Genomic DNA, 17,838 nt, shown 5'->3' with positions numbered 1-17,838 from the left:
TGTGCTGCAGGCCTGGAGTCCTTGGTCCCCGTGAGAAACCCAGACTCCATGTCTGCACCCTTTCCCATCTGCCCGGAGGTGGCAGCGCCCATGTCCACGTGTGTGTGGACCGTCCCCTGCTCCAGTCCTCTCTATCACACAGCATGGGGTCTTTGGGGCTGTCACGGCCAACTCCGGGAAGACCCAGCCCTGTGCTCCCTGGGCTCCAGATCTCCCACTTGCAGAGAAGGGTGTGCAGAGCAGGGGTGAGGCCTAGCTGGGTTTGGGGGATGATCCTGTGACCTCTCCTCCAGCTCCATGGGAAGGTCCTCCTAATTAGGGGACAGAAATGCACTTTCCCTCTAGGGGTGCAAGAGCAGACCCCAGGCCCCCTGCTCATGGGTCCATCAACCGGGGCCCCAAACAGGGGAGGAGGGCGACGGATTAACCCACGAGGACCACACACACAGAAGCCGCGGGTCTGAAAAGACTTTAATTGGCTTTTGTCCCTGCAGTTCCCCACCCATTCCTGGCTCTGTGGTTCTCCCTGACCCCTTCAGTTTGGGGGTCCAAACCGAACAGGAGAGGTGCAGGGGACAGACGGTCTCCTGGAACAAAGGTGGGGGTCTCCCTGGCAAGGGGCCCCAGGGCCTGGTGCCCGAGGCCCAGCCCCAAGCACACAACCTCAAAACCTGTTTTAGTGGGAAGCTCTGGGCCCTGCCCCTCCCCCAGGGGTCACACGGTCAGGGAGCAGGTGGGCGTCTGTCCGCCTTCAGGTCACGGCAGCGTGGACGAGCCTGGGGCCGGCAGGGGCGCAGACAGCACGGCGTGGTCGAACAGCGGGTTGCGAACCTCCATCTCTCCGGTCTGCGTCAGGCCCGGCAGCGGGTGAGGTGGGGACACTTGCTGGGAGGGAACCCCCGAGATGGTCCCCCTCCCTGCACCCCGAGGCACTCACTGGGGCCAGGCCCGGGCACTCATACACCGTGAAGTCTCCGTCCTCGTTCTCCTCGTCCGACGAGGCTGTGTCCAGCTCCTTGGGTGGCTCTTTATGCCTGGGTGGGAGGGGGAGCGCTGGGTCCTCCCCACGCCCTTGAGGTGCCCATGGCCCAGTCTGGAAGTGGGTGCTTGGCCCACCTCAGCCCTGGGGTGGCTGGGCAGCAGAGCCCAGGGTGAAGAGGAGGTGGAGGTGCAGGGGGTGCGGAGGCATGGTGGGGGCGGAAATGGAGGTGCAAGGAGGAGGTGAAGGTTAGGGTCCAGGTAAGAGTGGCAGGGCCCGGGGTAAAGTTGGCCAGGGGAGGTGGGGGGTGGGGGGAAGTGGGTGGGGAGGTGAGGGGGGGGGGGGGGGGCGGGGGCGGGGCTGGGGCTGCTGCTCACCGTTCCAGGCACAGCATCTGCTGGCGCTGGTGCTGGTAGTGGTACATCTCCGCGCTGTGTGCCAGCCGCTGGTCCCCAGGCTGTGGGAAGGCAGGGGCAAGGGTCAGGTGGTGGCCAGGGTGGGGTGGCAGCCTCAGGGCTGAAGGGGCACCCACCGAGGTCCGGGGTGCTGCTGCCGAGCCGGGGCCCTTCGCAGTCGCATAGTCAGCCTTCTGGGTCAGGCGGATCTCACGCTGCAGCCTGTGGGGAGCAGGGCCTGAGGCCTCTGGGGGTGTGGCGCCCTCCCTGCCCAGCCTGTGACCGCTGGCTCACCTGCACCAGCAGACGGAGGCCACGGAGAGGGCTGCCGCACCGGCCACACAGAACGCCAGGATCAGCACTGTGGGAGGGGCGTGTGAGGGCGGCCTCCTATGGGGGGGCCTGCCGCCCCTGCCACCCCTGCCCGCCCCCAGCCAAGACCTACCGAGGGCAAGGCCGTCGCCATGCCCACCCCGGGGCTCCAGGGGTGACATGTGCACCGGCTCGGAGGACACGGGGGAGCCCAGGGAGGTGTGGGGCGGGGGCGTGGGGGCTCCCGGAGTTGAGGGGAGGCCCAGCTCCAGCCCCTGCCCCCGTGCTGAGAAGCCCAGGGTGGCTGCGAGAGAGGAGGCGTTAGAGAGGACAGCACCGGGCAGGGGCCAGGCCACGGGGCTGGGGCCGGGCCGTGGGGCAGGGGCTGGGGCCGGGCCGTGGGGCAGGGGCAGGGGCCGGGCCGTGGGGCAGGGGCTGGGCCGTGGGGCTGGGGCCGGGCCGCGGGGCAGGGGCCGCAGGGGTCTCACCAGGCTCCAGGAGCCGCTGTCGAGCCTCAGGCAGGGGCGGAGTTGAGTATCCCGACTCCTTCCGGGCGAGCTCCTGGGCCAGGAAGTCAATCTCATCTTCCAGCCTGGGCTGGGACTGGCCCCGACCTGGGGAGGGTGAGGGCCATCAGGTGAAGGGGCCCATCCAGGAGGCAGCCCCAGGCCTGGCCTCGCAGGTCCCCCCGGGGCGCCCGAGGACTGGGCACCAGCCTGGGGACCCCCTCCCTCCCAGATAGCCATGGTGACGGTAAGGTGCTTCCTGTAAGGAGCAGTGCTCCCCAAAGGTAAACACTGCAAGCTGCCCATGGTGGGGAAGTGGAGGCTGAAGGGCTTCTGGGCAGACCCTGCAGCGCCCAGGCCTGGGGAGCTCGGACCCCTCCTTCCCCGTGGTCACCCCAGCATGTCACACTGGGCAGCCCTTCCCCTGGGAGGGCCTGACGGCCCCAGGCCTGGGTCCAGCTCCATCTGGGAAGGATGGGAGGTTTCATGGAGAGTGACATGAGGATCCCCCAGGCCTTGGACCCAGCACCCCGCAAGGCTCAGGGGCCCCGGGGCCACTAGCACAGGCCACGGTGCCACGGCTGCAGGCTTCATTTTTTTGTTGCTGTTGAAACAGTCTCCCTCTGTCACCCAGGCTGGAGTGCCGTGGTGTGATCTCAGCTCACTGCAACCTCCGCCTCCTAGGTTCAAGTGATTCTCCTGCCTCAGCTTCCCTAGTAGCTGGGATTACAGGCGCCCACCACCACACTCAGATGTTTTGTATTTTTAGTAGAGATGGGGTTTCACCATGTTGGCCAGGCTGGTCTTGAATTCCTGACCTCAAGAGATCCACCCACCTCAGCCTCCCAAAGTGCTGGGATTACAGGTGTGAGCCACCCAGCCTGGCCAGCTGCAGGCTTCCTCCGGGAGAGGCGCACTCGGGGCAACCCCCCATCGACCTCCCACTTTGCTCTCGTACCCAGAGGCCGGCGTGTCCTGGGCACACAGACCCCGTGCTGGTCCTCCTGGAAGGGCTGAAGGCAGGGCCCACAGGCATGGGCACCAGGGGGGCACCGTGCCCGCCTCTTCAGGGCACAGTCCAGGCTCCCGGGACAGGCGGCTGCATCTAGGAAGGAAGCAGAAGACAGGGCCGGCTCACGGCCCCGAAGAGCTCGGCCCCTGGACACGGCAGCCCTGCCCCAGCCACCCGCCCCTGCCCCCCAGAGCTGGCCTCGGCCCCTGGACACGGCAGCCCTGCCCCAGCCACCCGCCCCCGCCCCCCAGAGCTGGCCTCGGCCCCTGGACATGGCAGCCCTGCCCCAGCCACCCGCCCCCGCCCCCCAGAGCTGGCCTCGGCCCCTGGATACGGCAGCCCTGCCCCAGCCACCCGCCCCCACCCCCGAGCTGGCCAGGCCTGACTCTGGCAATTGTTCTGGACAGGCCTTTCCTCCCCACCGCCAGGGCTCAGAACCAGGAAGCAAACAGTCCTAGGACTTATCGGAACTACCCTGCCCCACCCACTCCCCAGGGTCCATGTTCAGGCCTGATAGAACCCCCAGCTCGGAAGCTGAGCATCACCATCCAGGCAGTGCTGTGCCATGCGGCCCCCAAGCTCAACCTCCGGCCTCAACATGCCCCACAGCCAGCCAGGAACCCTGGTCCAGATCGGGAGTCCCAGAGGGAGGGGCCGAGGTCTGTCTCCGAGGAGGGCGACCGGTGCCGGCCGGCGGCCTCTCCCCACTGTGCCGCTCTCTCCTGAACCAGCACTGAACAAGCGTGCAGCCTGGAAGCATGGCTGCTCCTCCAGCCTCTGGCTTGTCCCCCAAGCACGGAGGAGAGCTAGGATGGGGTCTGTGGCCTCGCTTGCCTCAGACGCAGAACGCAGGCAGGTCACTCCCACAGCCACACCAACAGGGACTGCAGTCAGGGGCCAGAGGCCCCCAAGGGCCTGAGGAGGCCAGATAGGCAGGGCTGGGGACTGCAGGCCAGACTCTAGCTCTCTAGTTCCTACCCACCCTCTCTTCTCACTGAGGAGAGGCCCAGGCCACAGTGCCAGCTTACACATGTGGCTAATCAGTCCTATCCTGGTGCTGGAGAACAGGGCAGGGGGGCAGTGGCCCTCTCTGCCTCAGTTTCCCCTCTGGGATGCAGAAGCTGAGTTGCCTCAAAGGTAAGGAATGTCACCAGTCACAGTGAGCCAGTGGACCCGGGGGAACCCCAGCAGGGCCATCAACCCTGCCTGGGGAGCCTGCAGTGGGCCCTCTGGCTAGCCAGGACCCTTCCCCCGCCCAGCCCCACACTGCACACTGCAGGGAGGACTACCCGGGCCCGGCGCCGCAGGGGGCATCTGTCCTTCTCCAGACCTTGGCTGGCTGGCTTGGTTTCCTTGGTAACCCGACACTCAGTACCTTCAGGCTGTCGGCCTCCCTTCCAGGCAGTTCCAGCAGCCTCAGCAGCCCCAGTGGCAGGTGGGCACCACAGGCACCGCCCACCCTCCACGACCTGGAGCAGCAGCCTCCGGTATCAGTGAGCTGTGCCCGGACTTGGGCATGTTAAACATTGAGCCTGTGCCAGCAGGTCCACCCGGGGCCCACCCACACACTTGGCACCTGGGGAGCGAGGCGGTCCCTCTCCCTGTGCTGATAACGCACAGTGCGCCATGCCAAAGCCCGGGGCCTGAGGTGCAAAGCCGGCTCTAGGGCCCTTCCCAGCCCCTGATTCCCCAGCCCAGGAGCCTCCATCCACCACTTCCTTCTCCTGAGAGGAGGTCCCAGGAACAGCAGCAGCTGGAGAGTGGCTGACACCTCACCTAACGTCTGGGCTGCCTGAGGGCCCCTCCCTTCCAAGCACGCGGCACTGGGAGTGGGAGGGGCTCCCTGGGGAGGGCCTTGCCAGGTCTCCCAGTGAGGCAGGCAAGAAGCCGCAGAGACTGGTGAACTGAGGCCTGGCACCTGCTGCCCACCTGGGCTCAGCACAGCAGCTACAGCCCCGGTTCCTGAGGTGGCCTCCACCTTTCCTGGCTGAGCAGGCTCTGACTCTCAGAAGCCCCTTCTGGTCATGCCCACCTCCCACGCAGAGGCACTGTGCCCAGGAGGAAGCCGGCCCCGCGAGGCCACACACACACACAAGCAGACTGCGCTGGGTAGCATCAGCTGGGCCACATTCCACCTAACGTCTCCGTGCCTCAGTTTCCTTAACTGTAACGGACTCAGCACCTCTTCTGCAGGGCTGCCAGGATTGCACGAATGCACAGTCACAAAGTCTCCCAGTTCAGCCCCCCCAGAAAAAAGCGAGCTTTGCATCCTGGGTTCCCGTAGACCTCTGCTCCCGGGAGCCTCCGGGCCCATCTGTGCAGCCGGGGAGGGTGTCCCACGACCCTGGGCTTATCACCCTCCTTCGGAGTTCCCCTGCAGGCCTCAGTCCCAAAGGCAGAGTGCCAGTGCCCTCAAGGGCAGGGGGTGCAGGAAGAGGTTCTGAGACGACCACAGCCTCCCCCATTGAAGCTAGAACAGCACCCCGAGCCTACGCCATCAAGTGCCCCTGGAACACCAGCGCCCACCATGGCGTACAAGGCCGGTGTCCAGCGCCACCTGAGGCGTGAGGACAGGCAGATCAGCACGGACGCCCCGACCTCGGGACGCACACGGGCAGCGAGGCCGGCGGGCACTCAGGGCCAGCCCCGCAGCCGCGGGAGCCCCGAACCCGGAGACACACACACAGACCACGCAGGACAGACTCCCGGCGGGCCCGCCCAGAGCCAGATGGCCGCGGCGCCGAGGCCTAAGCCAGACCGGCTCCCGGCGGAAGAAGCCGCGAACTTCAGCTTCGCCTCCGAGAACCGGCAGAAGCCCCATCCGCGCTGCGTCCTCCGGCCGGGCCTGCTAATCCCAAAGCGCGACGCGGGGCCGCCGTCAGCAGAGGACCGGGCCTGCAGGGCCTGCGGGCCTGGGCAGGAGAGGGCGGCGGCGCCTGGCAGCGCGGTCCCCGCCCCGAGATCCCGGCCCCGGGGCGCCCCGCGGCCTGCGCCCAGCGCGCTCGCTCACCCGGGTGGCCGGCGGCGGCCCCGCGCAGGACCGCGCCGAGGATGAGGCCGGTGAGCAGCAGCCGCAGCAGCCGCAGGTGCCGCGGGGAGGGCGGAGGCAGCGGCGTCGCCATCGTTCAGCGCCGCCGCCGGGGCAGCATGGCACCGCGGGGCCGGGGGCTCGGCGCGGGCTCCGGGCTCCGCGTCGGGAGCAGCGGAGGTGGGGGGGGCGCACGGAGGAGGAAGAGGAGGCGGAGGCCGAGGCCGAGGAGGAGGAAGAGGAAAGGAACGGGCGGCGGCGCTGACGCTGCAGCGCGGATCCGGGATGGAGGCGCCGGCGGGGCGCGCGCGCGCGGGGACTGCGCCTGCGCGCTCCACCTGCGGGGGCGGGAGGCTCCGGGCGGCGCCCCCTCCCCCACTCGGCTCTGGTCCCCTCTGCCGGCCTCTCCGGACGTCTCCCGGCCGCGGGGCGTCTGGGCACGTGCGGGCTCCGCAGCCGGTGCCGCTCGCAGAAGTCCGGCTGGGTTTGGGCCGCGGGTGGGCTTCCCGGGAGGCGCTCCCTTCCGGCCTCTTTCCTGCAGGACTCCGGGCCCCTCACCCGCCCCCGCGAAGGGGCAAAGGACCCGCCTCGGTCCAGCCTTGGGAGCGCACAGGGACACGGGAGCGCCCGGCGCACGCAGACAGGTGCGCACGAGCTGAGCAGGCGCGCAGGGAGGCACAGGTGTGCCCACAGAGGCAGGGGCACCCCCACTCGCGGGGAAAAGCGAATGCAGGAACGCAGAACGGCCCCGGCCCCAACTGCTGCTCTGGCGGGAGCCCCAGCGGCCGCGCTCAGCGAGGCCACCAGGGGGCAAGAGTGACCCGGAGCCCCTGAGGACCGGAGCTGGGAGCTGTCCAAGGTGTTCCTGCTCCCCAGGTGACAGTCTTTTCGCTCCCCCAGGACAACGGGCATCTCTTTTTTTTTTGAGACGGCGTCTCTGTCGCCCAGGCTGGAGTGCAGTGGTCCTATTTTGGCTCACTGCAACCTCCGCCTCCCGGGTTCAAGTAATTCTTGTGCCTCATTCTCCCGAATAGCTGGGATTAGGAAGCACACACCACCACGCCCAACTAATTTTTGGTAGAGACAGGGTTTCACCACATTGGCTCAGCAAGTCTCGAACTCCTGGCCTCGGGTGATCCACCTACTTCAGCCTCCCAAACTGCTGGGATTACAGACCTGAGCCACTGTGCCCGGCTGACAACGGGCATCTCTGATGCCCCCCTTCAACCTCAGCTGTTGCCTCCCAAGAACACGCCCACCCCATCCCACTGGAAAACTCCCTTGACTCACTCATTCCGAGAACAAGAGCAAGCCCTCCAACTTGGGGTGTCCCCTTGGTCCTTCCAGTCTCAGAACTCCAAAGCTGGGGCTGGCTGCCCTCAGGTTTATCAAATGACTCAAAAAAAAAAAAATGGTGTCGGGGGAGGGGGAAGCAGAATAAGAACTGCCACCCTCCCCACGAGAGCACTGAGCAGGCAAAGGCAGTGTCTGAGTTCACTTCCCAGAAAGGGGAGGGGCGAGCGGGCAAGACCAGGGCTTCCTGTCCTGGAGAAAACTGGCTTGGGGAGGAGCTGCGGGTTGCTTCCTGGGAGTGCAGGACACTCAGTCCCAGGGCAGAAGGGCAAGGTGCCCCATGCCATCACATGGCTCCACAGCCAGGTTCTGTGCAAGAGCCCTGCCGCTGTGGGAGGGGCCCTGGGTCCCTCCTGGTGCTGATCTCAGCTCCCACCCCTATGCCACCTCCTGATGAGGGCCTGCCCTCCCTCCAGTCTCTACCAGCACTGACTGCCCCTGGTCCCTACCCTCACCCCAGGCCTGCTGGACCAGGACCCAACCTCCAGGCTGGGCTAGGTCACCAGCACAGATCTGGATGTGATGGTTTTGGGGAACTCTGCTGGCCAGTGAAGCCTTAAGGACCCAGGAACGTTCCCTTGGGCCAGCCCTCCTGCAGCTGCTCTAGGCCCCAACGGCACAGCAGGGGAACAGCCAGTGGCCTAGGCCTGGCTCCAGAGCGGAAGGCAGGAGGGAGAGCTGCTGTCCACCCTCGAGACGGGGGCAGGCCTGTGCACCAGCGCAGCGGGAAGTCAGGGCACAGGCAGCAGCAAGGACGCCCTCCCCACACACATGCTCCTTTCACTTCTCGGGTAAAAACTTTTTATTAGAAAATTTTACAAGTAGGTGCTGGGCGGGCTGCCAGCCCGTGGACTGTGACCCTCCCCACTACAGACCCAGACTCCAGAGAAGGAACCTCTGAGGGCCCTGATTCTCAGAACCAAGGCCCCACTCCTGGGAGACCCAGCCCTGAGGAAGAGGAGGAGGAACATGGGGCCTGGAGTGACACCCAGGCTGAATCGGGCTGGAGGGGCCCGAGGAGCTGGATTGAGCTCTCTGCCCACCCGGAGCCCTGTGGGTGTGGGCACCCGAGTTTCAATTCCCATTTCCCAGGCTGCCCTAGGGGCAGACACACTATGAGTGGGGTGGAGGGATGGAGAATAAGTGACGGAGGGAGGGGTGAGGGATAGAGGGGTGGGAGGAGGAGTGGGGGATAGAGGGGTGGGAGGAGGGGTGGGGGATAGAGGGGTTGGGGTAGAGGGGTAGGAGATGGAGGGGAGGGGAGGGGTGGGGGATGGAGCGGATGGGAGGAGTGAGGGATAGAGGGGTAGGGGGAGAATGCAGGATACAGGGGTGAATGGAGGGGTGGGGGTGGGGGGAGAGGGGGGGGTACAGGGGTGGGGGGGGGGTCGCGGGGCTGGGGGGGGGGGGGGATGGGGGGGGGATACAGGGGAGGGATGGGGCAGCTGCCCCCGCGTGCCGCTAAATGGTGCTCGGCAGCTTAGCGGAGTGCACCTGCCGCAGCAGCAGGACAAGCGAAGCCAGGAGCGCGGAGGCGAAGATCAGCAGGAGGACGACCCAGGAGCTGAAGTCCGTGCCCTTGCGCAGCCCCGGGGGGTCGGCGGGGATCAGGTTGGTCAGGTTCAGCATGTAGCCCAGCGCCCAGCCCACCGCCGTGTCCGCGGCCTGCGGCGAAGGGCGTGGCCTCAGCTCCCGCGAGGCCCCGCCCACGGCCGGCCCCGCCCACGGCCCCGCCCCCGCCCCGCCCACCTTCTTCTGGAAGGTCACGCCGCCGAAGGTGCGCTCGTCGAAGCCGTAGCCGCGGCTCAGCAGCTGCTGCACGAACATGGCCCCGGCGCAGTAGTCGGCCAGGTGGGCCCGCTGCCCTGGCACTCGGGCCTGCAGCTGGGGCGCGGGCGGGACGCCATCAGGCAGGCGACGAGCAGGAGGTCTCCGCCCCACGGGCAGAGGTGGCCGGCGTGCTGCAACCCTCCCCAGCTGGAGACGGGCACCTGGGCTCCGACACGTGCGGCCAGACGGGGCCCAGTGGGCAACCCCGCAGGGCACCCTTCTATCCCTCCCCAGCCAACGCCCCTGCCTGGAAGGCCAGTGACTGGGGACAGGAGAGATGGCCGCCAGGGAGCAGGGGCAGCAACACCTGGGTGTGTGGCCAGGGAAACAGGACGAACCCCAGGCCTGAGTCTGCCCGCTGGCTCACCACCCTTCCCCACCTCCCGACCCTAGTCTGTCTCAGACTAGGCCCTGGGAGGACGGGATGGGGCCTCGCTCACCACCCCAGTCCTGGGACGACTGGTGCGTTTCTCTTGGAGTCTCCACTGGGCACACTCCCCGCGCCCACTTCCATCTTCCCTTGCATGGCACCATGGAGGGACCAGTGGCAGAAACCAGAAACCTGGGCACTGAGTGGCCTCCCCTCTGCCGTCCAGGTCTGGGATGAGGGTCGGGCCTGGGGAAGCTTCTCCAGCCCACGGTCTGGCTCACAGCCTCCTGGCCACAGCCCCACCACCTCTGGAGTTGGCGTAGTGCCTGCCAACGCCCCCCACTTCAGTGGGCACTCCGAGAGGCGTGTGCACGCAGGGCTGAGGAGGAATGCGGAGGCCGAGCCCTTCCGCATGGCCCTGGAGGAGGGGAGCGGGCTCACCTGGGCCCAGGTCTGGTTGCAGACATTCACCGAGGCTGCCTCCAGCTGCTGCAGAGTGGCCACAGGCAGCCCCATCGAAGTCCGCAAGAAGTTCACAGTGTGGAAGAAGGCAGAGAAGGCCTGTAAGGCGGCACAGTCACACCGGGACCGGACCCAGCTGCTCAGGGCACCTGCCGCCACCCTGTCTGCCCCTACTCACGATAAAGTTTCCAGCCACCGGAGGCTGGAAGACCCCATTGAAAGAGCATCGGGAGAAGGGGCAGGAGGAGAAGCTGAAGAGCCCAGAAACCAGATCTCGGCAGAGGTGGGGGTCACTGCTCCCGGACAGGCTGACCCTGGCGCTGCTGTTGAAGGCCTGGGGCCGCTGGGCCGCGGTACAGGGCGACTGGTACACATCCCCAAGCAGCACTTGGGTGGAGAAGCCCTTCGGCCAGCAGGGGTGGAAGCCGTGGGTCTGGGGGGATTGTCAGTGTGATCAAATGGCACCATTGCCACTCCGGAGGACCAGCCCGACGAACCTCCCCCAGGTCTCAGTCTGGCAGCCTCACTTGGGTGCCCAGGGGCAATCCATGGCCCACTGCCTGCTTGACAGAGCCCAGCCCGCCGACCAGGCTCCCTCTGAGAGCCGTCCCAGCCCTCCCTTCTCCAGATCCAGCCCGGCCACCGGGCCTTTGCTCAGGCTCTGGCCCTCCCAACTGACTTTCCAGCCAGTTACAGCCCAGCCTGGAGAAGACCTCCACAGCTCGGCGGCTGTCCAGGCTCTGCTGCAGGAGGGCACTGTGCAGTGCAAGCCAGCCAGGGTGGAGGGGCACCTGGAGGGCGCTGGCCAGCAGCCTCTGGAGGACCTGGTCGCGGCCATAGCAGAGGAAACTGTGGGTGTAGACTTGGTAGTTCTGGCCGTAGAGACGCAGCTGGACCTCGTTGGCTCTGTCCTCCGATGGACCGGTCGTCTCAAAGGTGATCTGGGTGGAGGCACCCCCCAGGTCCATGGCCCCCAGCGTCCCCTTCCGTGGCCGGAACCACCGGCCCACCCAGCCATACTGTGAAGAGGGGAGTGTGGGGTCACCCAGGCGCTAAGGGCGCCCACGCCTCCTGGCTCTTCGGCTGGCTGCCAGGCCCACCTTGATGAAGTTCTCCAGCAGGTAGTTGGCAGTCACCCAGCCAAACACGCCCTCATCCTGGCCAGAGAGGATGCGGGCACCACGGAAGTCAAAGGGGTACTGGGTCAGCGTGCGCGTCACTGCCGCAAGCACACTGGCCGAGGCCTCTGGGTTGGTCAGGCTGTAAAACACAGAGAACTCCAAGAGGCCTCCTCCCCAGGTGGCTGTGCGCTTGCGGCAGGCGTGCTTGGGGTCCACCCCGCAAGGGGAAGGGCTGTCGGGACAGGCCAGGGGACAGGCACACTCACTTGAGTAGGCGCATACCCGCTGTGGCTCCCAGGTAGAGGGGCGTGCCCGCATGTCTCTCTTTGGGCACGTCCCGAAGCGCCTGTTCAAGGCATTCAACCAGACTCTGGCCAGCCCCAGGAGGGTTGTCTGCATAGCTGGAGATGCCCCCACCTAGAGAGAGGCAGACAGATGAGCCCATGCCTCACAGGCAGTCCCTAGGTGGGCCACCGGCCAGGAGAGTAAGGGTGGGGGTGGGGGGGCTGGGTTCTAGGCCAGGTGGCACACCTTCCCAGCTTAAGCCCCCAGAAACACCCAGCTTGGAGACAAAGGGACCCAGGTGCCACCCAGAGACCGAGGCTGTGCCCGCTGAGTGGGTGTGGGTACAGGTGTTACAACAAAGCCCTGGGCATAGTCGACCCAGGTTGGCCTCCTGGGGCCTGCCTGGGTGTGCCCACCAGGCCCCCAGACCTCCACCTGCTCCGTCTGGGACATAGAGGCCAATATTGGGCCAGGCAAGGCCCAACCCTCCCACCTGCTGCCTCAGCTTCCTTTCCAGAGTGCAAACCACTCCTATCCGATCCAGGCGCATAGCGCCCAGGCTCTCGCAGTTTCTAGGGCTTCTGCCTGGAGTGAGCCCCACCCAGCACTAAGCAGAAGGCGCAAAGTGTTTGGACCTCCACTGGCTAAGGCTGGAGGGGGCCCCAGGGACCCTGTGGTGAGTGGGTGTCCTGGCTGGGGCGTGCAGGGCCTTACCTGGAACATCGCAGGAGCTGTGCTGGCCCACGATGCCTGTGTCATTCTCCTTGTCTGCCGGCCACTTGTAGACAAACATGGACGTGTGTGAAGAGCCAGCGTCCAGGACGATGCCATACTGGGGGAGGGGAGGGAGTCGGCCTGGGGTGTCCAGGGGTTCTGAAGGCCTCACTGTTTGGTGCCTCCAGATTGCCACTCCCCCCCCAGTCATGTGCCAAGCCTCGTGTTGAAGCTCAGAGGGGACCAAGACAGCCATGGCTGGAAGGAGAACAGGGCGGCAGGTGACTCTTCCCTTCTGACTGCCTGCAGCTGGCATGCCAGGCTCAGGGCAACAGCCTTCCTGCCAAGGGCAGACTGAGGGACTGAGCCAGGGACAAGGGCCCCCACGGACTTTTCCCTGGGGGCACAAGGAGGTCCCCAGTTTCAAGGGGAGGAAGCTCTGCTGCAGGAGGAACCCCTGGAGCCACTCTTCCTTCCTCCCCTCTCCTTCCTCCCCTCTCTTTTTCCTTCTCCTCTGACCACAGCCCAACCTGAGGATGGGAGAAGTGGGGCCCCAGGGGAAGAAGACCAAGCTGAGGCTGGCTGTGGGCCTCAGAGCAAGGCCATGCCTGTTGAAGACACGCTCGCCCTAGGCCGCCAAGCCAGGGCCAGAGAGAGAAGGTGGTCCTGCCTTGCTGGGGGCGCTGGGTGGGCCTTCCTGCAGACCTGGGCAGCATGAGCTTGTAGACACCCCTTTCCAGCTCCTGTCCCCGGGTCCTGGATCCACCTGGAAAGCTGGGGACCAGCCTCCCAGGCCCGGGTGCCAATTCCAGCCTTTGAGAGGGCTGCACGAATCCACCTAGACCAAGAGCCTCCCCAGAGCCCAGAGCATCAACAGGCCAGCATGTCCACTGCCACCTGGCCGAGGGCCACAGAGCTCTCAGCTTCCGACACCCCTTTGGATTTGGGGGGCTCGGCTCCACCTTAACTCCTACAGGCCCAATAAAGGGTTAAAGCGGCCGTCAGGAGGACCTGCTAGAGGGGAATCTGGGCTAGCCTGCTCCAACCCTTTGCAGACCCTCCAGGGCTGCTCCAGTGAAGGCCGCCCTCGTGTCCGGAGGGGGCCCTGGGTCCTAGGGCTTGTTGATTCTCGCCTGGGCTGAACAGCCCGCACCCTCAGGGCGGTGGCCCAGGGTACAAGTGGCTGGGGTGCCCCTGGGGGCCCGCACAGGGCTGAGGGCGGTGTCCGGCAGCATCTGGGGGCATCCCCGGGCTGCATCCTGCGAGCAGGGACACAGCACCTGGGCCGCATGGACGGGCTCGGCGGCCGGCGCGGAATTCCCGGGACCTGGTCCTCCGGCACCTCGTCGCCGTGGAAGCGCCACCGCCGTCCCGCGTTCCCGGTCCGGGAGCGCAGAGCGCAGAACCGGGGACCCCACCCAGCCCGCCAGGAGCAGAGCGCGGTGGGGGTCTCGGGCTTAGCCTGCTCGGGCTCCCAGCCGCGCCCTCCCGCCCGCGGCTCCCCGGCCCGGCCCGCTGCTCCCCGGACGTGCGCTGGGTGCCCGGGCGCGCACCTTGAGGGCGGGCGGCTCCCGGACGTCGCGGGTGGGGACGCACAGCAGCAGGAGCCCGGCGAGGCCCGCGGCGGCCAGCAGCAGCGGCGGCAGCAGAGACAGCACCTTCCCGGCCATGGGCGCGCGGCAGGACGACGCGTGGACCCGGAGACCGCGGGGAGCCGAAGCCGGAGGCGGCGGGGGCCGGGCGGGGGCGGCGGGATAGGGGCGGGGCGGGGCGATGGCCAGGCCCGCCCACCTCCGGCCACGCCCACCTCCGGCCACGCCCACGCGGCTCCGCCTCTGCGCCCGGTTCCTCGCGGTCCGGCGGGCGCAGGTGAGAGGCGCCTCCCGGGTCCGTGGCCCACCTTCCCCCTTCCCGCCCGCTCTGCAAGGGGCTCCCCGGTGGAGGCAGGAGACTTGGCGTGGGGCGGGCGGGCGGCTGGTTCCGAGGGTCCCGCGCTGAGAACCGCGCCTGTTCCTGGCCTGGCCTGGGACGCCGGACCCCTGCGGGAATGAGGCGCCGGCCGCCGCGGGAGCCAGGCGGGCGCGGGCCGGGGCTCAGGAGGAGCCGGGGGCCATCACCTGCTTTGGGGCACAGCCCCGAGCCCGACCCCCAGGGCCGAGGACGGAGCAGGCCTGCGGGAGCCCCTGAGCCAGCGCGGAGACGCTCAGCTGACCCCGGCCGGACCCACGCTTGCGGCCCGAGTCAGAGCCGCCTCACCTGGGCGCTGCGCGGAGGCCGCAGCGGCGGGAAGGGCAGGGACGCCCGGCTCACGCCGAGCCAGACGCAGAAGGAAGCAGCGCACGTGGGGCAAATGTCCCTTCCTCCCGGCGCAGGGCCTCCCAGTGCCTGCAGAGGCTTCCCCAGGACGGCAGCCGGAGGGGCCTCTCCACAGCCCGGAGGACAGGAAAGAGGGACCCCAGGCCAGCGGGGTTGGGGTGCGGGGCAGCAACAGGCTTCTGGGTACGGCTGGGGCAGGTGAAGCGCAGCTGGCCCTAGATCCGCCCCGGGACACGCTGGCCTTTCCGCGCTGCCTCCACAGGCCCTGCATCCCAGCCCGGCCAAGGGGCGCCCCCTTCGCGCCTGCTGCAAAGTGGAAGTTCCTGTCCTAGTAATTCCAGTTACACAGCGTCAGGGGCCACGAGGCCAGACCCCCAGGGAGTGCGGGCTGCTGGGGCCCACAGGGCAACCCCCTGGGACAGGGTCCAGACCATGCCCGCCTTCTGGGACAGGCGGCGACAATTGTGCTGGGATTGCCACTAGGGGTGAGGATCTGGCGTCACAGGCCTAGCAAAGGCGTCTTTCTTCTAGCTCAGGACCCCAAAGGGAGGGGTGGGAGCCCTGGGAAGCAGCTTCACTGCCTCCCAGCCTGGCGGGGCCCAGCAGACAGTCTCTGGGTGTGGCTCGTGCTGAGCTCCAGGTCTCAGGCCCTGTTTTCCCACACTGACCTCAGGCCTTTCTTCTACCCTGAAAGCCCAGAGAAGACAGAGGCACACACAGTGCACATCATGCCTGAAAAGGGAGGAACAAAGGCAGCCCAGAGGCAGGGGCTGTGGCCCCCCCACTGGCCTGCCAGTGCCCCTGGCGCCCCCACACCCTGCCAGGCCCAGCGGGGCTTCCTGGCGTTCTGGACTGTCTTTCATGGACAAAAAGCCCAGGCCAGGGAGCAGGAGCCCTGCCAGGCCTGAGACGGTGGGGAGGGAGAGGGTGGCCTGGACTCTGCCCTGGGGAGACAGGCTCATGGCTGAGTGCCCAGCTTTGCCTGTGGAGTGAGAGAGGCAGGGAGTCCAGAGGGGCCAGGACAGAGAAAGAGGTTGAACTCTCTCAGAGTGAGGGCGGGGGAACACCCCTTCTGTCCCGTCAGACAGAAGCTGGCAGGAGCAAAAGGGGTGAAGGGGGCTCTGGGTGGGGCAGCCCCCAGCCTCTGGGACCCTCTTGGGGGCGGGGGCTCCAGATGTCCTGCACATGGCCTGGCCCAGGCTGTGCTGGAAAAATGCGGACGCAGAGTTCGGGGAGAACCCCCAGGAGGGTCCTCAGAGCCTCCCTCCCACACAGGGCTCAGACCTCCCAGGGCCTTCACCGAGGCCTGCTGAGATCTTGGCTGCCTTGCTTGCCTCAGTCTCCCCATCAGAAGCCTGTGCTGTGTGGCTCATGCCTGTAATCCTGTATAGAAGCAGCACAGAGGGTTCCTTTGGGAGGCCGAGGTGAGGTCGGGAGTTCAAGACCAGCCTGGCAAACATGGTGAAACCCCATCTCTACTAAAAATACAAAAATTAGCCAGGAGTGGTGACAAGCACCTGTAATCCCAGCTACTCGGGAGGCTGAGGCAGGAGAATCCCTTGAACCCAGGAGGCAGAGGTTGCAGTGAGCCAGGAGGTCACTGCACTCCAGCCTGGGCGACAGAGCAAGACTCTGTCTCAAAAGCAGCTTTTTTTTGGCTGAAACACCTTAATTGTGAAAGGCCTTTCACTCATTGCTCCCTTTTTCATGTACTCATTAAGTCATTCAACAAACGCTTGCTGAGTACCTCCTGAGGGCCGAAAGCCACACCAGCCTCCATGAACACACAGCCCTGTCGGGGGGCACCCACTGGCCTGGGGAGTGCAGACTTTGCAGAGGCCCCCGAGAGGTGAGGAAGCCCGTGCTGTCCTGTTGGAGGTGGGAGACACACAGAGTGGGTGGCAGGACCCCGTCAGTGGTCTCTGAGGTGCTGGACGTGCTGTGCTGGGACTTGCCTCTTTCATCACATTCTGCATTTGGGATTCACCCTGTGGACACTGAAAGGTGTGGCCTGTTTGTTTCTTGCTCTGTTCCGTCCTGTGAGTGAGAACATGTGGATGGCGTGTTGCTGCAGCTGCTGAACGCAGTGTCTGTTTTCGGCCCTGCTGAGGTTGCTGCTCTGCACATGCGCACTCTTTTTTTTTTGGGACGGAGTTTCACTCTTGTTACCCAGGCTGGAGCGCAATGGCGCGATCTCGGCTCACCGCAACCTCCACCTCCCGGGTTCAGGCAATTCTCCTGCCTCAGCCTCCTGAGTAGCTGGGACTACAGGCACACACCACCATGCCCAGCTAATGTTTTGTATTTTTAGTAGAGACGGGGTTTCACCATGTTGACCAGGATGGTCTCGATCTCTTGACCTCGTGATCCACCCGCCTCGGCCTCCCAAAGTGCTGGGATTACAGGCTTGAGCCACCGCGCCCGGCCCTTTTTTTTTTTTTAAACGGAGTCTCTCTCTGTCGCTCAGGCTGGAGTTCAGTGGCGCGATCCCGGCTCACTGCAACCTCTGTCTCCTGGGTTCAAGTGAGTCTCCTGCCTCAGCCTTCCAAGTAGCTCAGGTTACAGGCAGAGAGGTTCGGGGAGAACCCCTGGGAGGGTCCTCAGAGCCTCAGCACAGGCCACAACCACGCCTGACTAATTTTGTATTTTTAGTAGAGACAAGGTTTCACCATGTTGGCCAGGCTAGTGTCAAACTCCTGATCTCAGGTGATGCCTCGGCCTTCCAAAGTTCTGGGATTCCAGGCGTGAGCCACGGCGCCCGGCCACACATGTGCAGTCTTGTGAGCACTCCTCTGTCCCACAACAGAGTTGCTGGTTGTAATTCGAGTGTGTGTTCAGCTTCTCTAGCAAGTGCCAAGTTATTTTCTGAATGATGGCTCCAGCTTCGCGGTGAGCGTGACGGCTTTGGCTGCTCCACGTCTTCATCAGCATCTGGTGTTGTGCAGCGTTGGGATTTCGGGGAATCTGCTGAGGGCGAAACGGTGTCTCATTGCGACTTTAATATGCATTTCCCCTGTTCCCAAAGAGAGGGGGCGTCTCGTGGTGCCTCCGGCGAAGCCACGCTCCACGGCTCCCGTCCACTGGCTGGGGATGCTTGCCTTGCCCCTGCTGACTTGCAGACGCCCTTGTGTCCCGAACCCGGTCCTGCGGCCGTT

At 66.0% G+C, this 17,838-nt stretch overlaps 2 protein-coding genes across 6 annotated transcripts; both read right to left on the bottom strand.

The window, feature by feature from the left end:
* Positions 1 to 446: 446 nt before the first annotated feature.
* Positions 447 to 6,550, bottom strand: NPDC1 (neural proliferation, differentiation and control 1). 2 transcript variants are annotated; one of them, XM_032261830.1, is made up of 9 exons: positions 6,215 to 6,550; positions 3,151 to 3,297; positions 2,175 to 2,300; positions 1,820 to 1,990; positions 1,669 to 1,735; positions 1,512 to 1,596; positions 1,357 to 1,436; positions 938 to 1,034; positions 447 to 846 (listed from the first exon to the last, which is right to left on the bottom strand). In XM_032261830.1, exons 1-9 carry the CDS (start codon positions 6,324 to 6,326, stop codon positions 757 to 759), a joined length of 975 nt encoding a protein of 324 aa, XP_032117721.1. In that variant the 5' UTR covers positions 6,327 to 6,550; the 3' UTR covers positions 447 to 756. The 2 variants fall into 2 exon arrangements, with proteins under 2 accessions (XP_032117721.1, XP_032117722.1); XM_032261831.1 differs by lacking the exon at positions 1,820 to 1,990.
* Positions 6,551 to 8,965: 2,415 nt separating this feature from the next.
* ENTPD2 (ectonucleoside triphosphate diphosphohydrolase 2) lies at positions 8,966 to 14,106 on the bottom strand. 4 transcript variants are annotated; one of them, XM_032261814.1, is made up of 9 exons: positions 13,921 to 14,106; positions 12,368 to 12,485; positions 11,635 to 11,785; positions 11,348 to 11,507; positions 11,039 to 11,266; positions 10,426 to 10,680; positions 10,227 to 10,346; positions 9,335 to 9,469; positions 8,966 to 9,250 (listed from the first exon to the last, which is right to left on the bottom strand). In XM_032261814.1, the coding sequence occupies exons 1-9, from the start codon at positions 14,035 to 14,037 to the stop codon at positions 9,047 to 9,049; spliced, it is 1,488 nt and encodes a 495-aa protein (XP_032117705.1). In that variant the 5' UTR covers positions 14,038 to 14,106; the 3' UTR covers positions 8,966 to 9,046. The 4 variants fall into 4 exon arrangements, with proteins under 4 accessions (XP_032117705.1, XP_032117706.1, XP_032117708.1 ...); XM_032261815.1 differs by having other exon boundaries at positions 11,039 to 11,188; XM_032261817.1 differs by lacking the exon at positions 10,426 to 10,680.
* Positions 14,107 to 17,838: the final 3,732 nt, after the last annotated feature.

The sequence above is a fragment of the Sapajus apella genome, unplaced genomic scaffold (assembly GCF_009761245.1).
Source record: "Sapajus apella isolate SASKATOON/1434 unplaced genomic scaffold, GSC_monkey_1.0 scaffold126, whole genome shotgun sequence".
In the NCBI taxonomy this organism is placed as follows: domain Eukaryota; kingdom Metazoa; phylum Chordata; class Mammalia; order Primates; family Cebidae; genus Sapajus; species Sapajus apella.
Note: the sequence above shows the minus strand (reverse complement) of the source record. Positions and strands in the feature narration are given on the sequence as shown.

What these genes read in the sequence shown, in the direction of transcription:
- ENTPD2 (XM_032261814.1), bottom strand. Translation starts at nt 14,037, where the DNA reads ATGGCCGGGAAGGTGCTGTCTCTGCTGCCGCCGCTGCTGCTGGCCGCC. An exon ending in GCGGGTATGCGCCTACTCAA is followed by an intron (nt 11,508 to 11,634) that starts GTGAGTGTGCCT and finishes TGTGTTTTACAG; the next exon opens with CCTGACCAACCCAGAGGCCT. An exon ending in TGCTGGCCAGCGCCCTCCAG is followed by an intron (nt 10,681 to 11,038) that starts GTGCCCCTCCAC and finishes CAATCCCCCCAG; the next exon opens with ACCCACGGCTTCCACCCCTG.
- NPDC1 (XM_032261830.1), bottom strand. Translation starts at nt 6,326, where the DNA reads ATGGCGACGCCGCTGCCTCCGCCCTCCCCGCGGCACCTGCGGCTGCTG. An exon ending in GCCTCCGTCTGCTGGTGCAG is followed by an intron (nt 1,597 to 1,668) that starts GTGAGCCAGCGG and finishes TGCTCCCCACAG; the next exon opens with GCTGCAGCGTGAGATCCGCC. An exon ending in CAGCAGCACCCCGGACCTCG is followed by an intron (nt 1,437 to 1,511) that starts GTGGGTGCCCCT and finishes GCCTTCCCACAG; the next exon opens with CCTGGGGACCAGCGGCTGGC.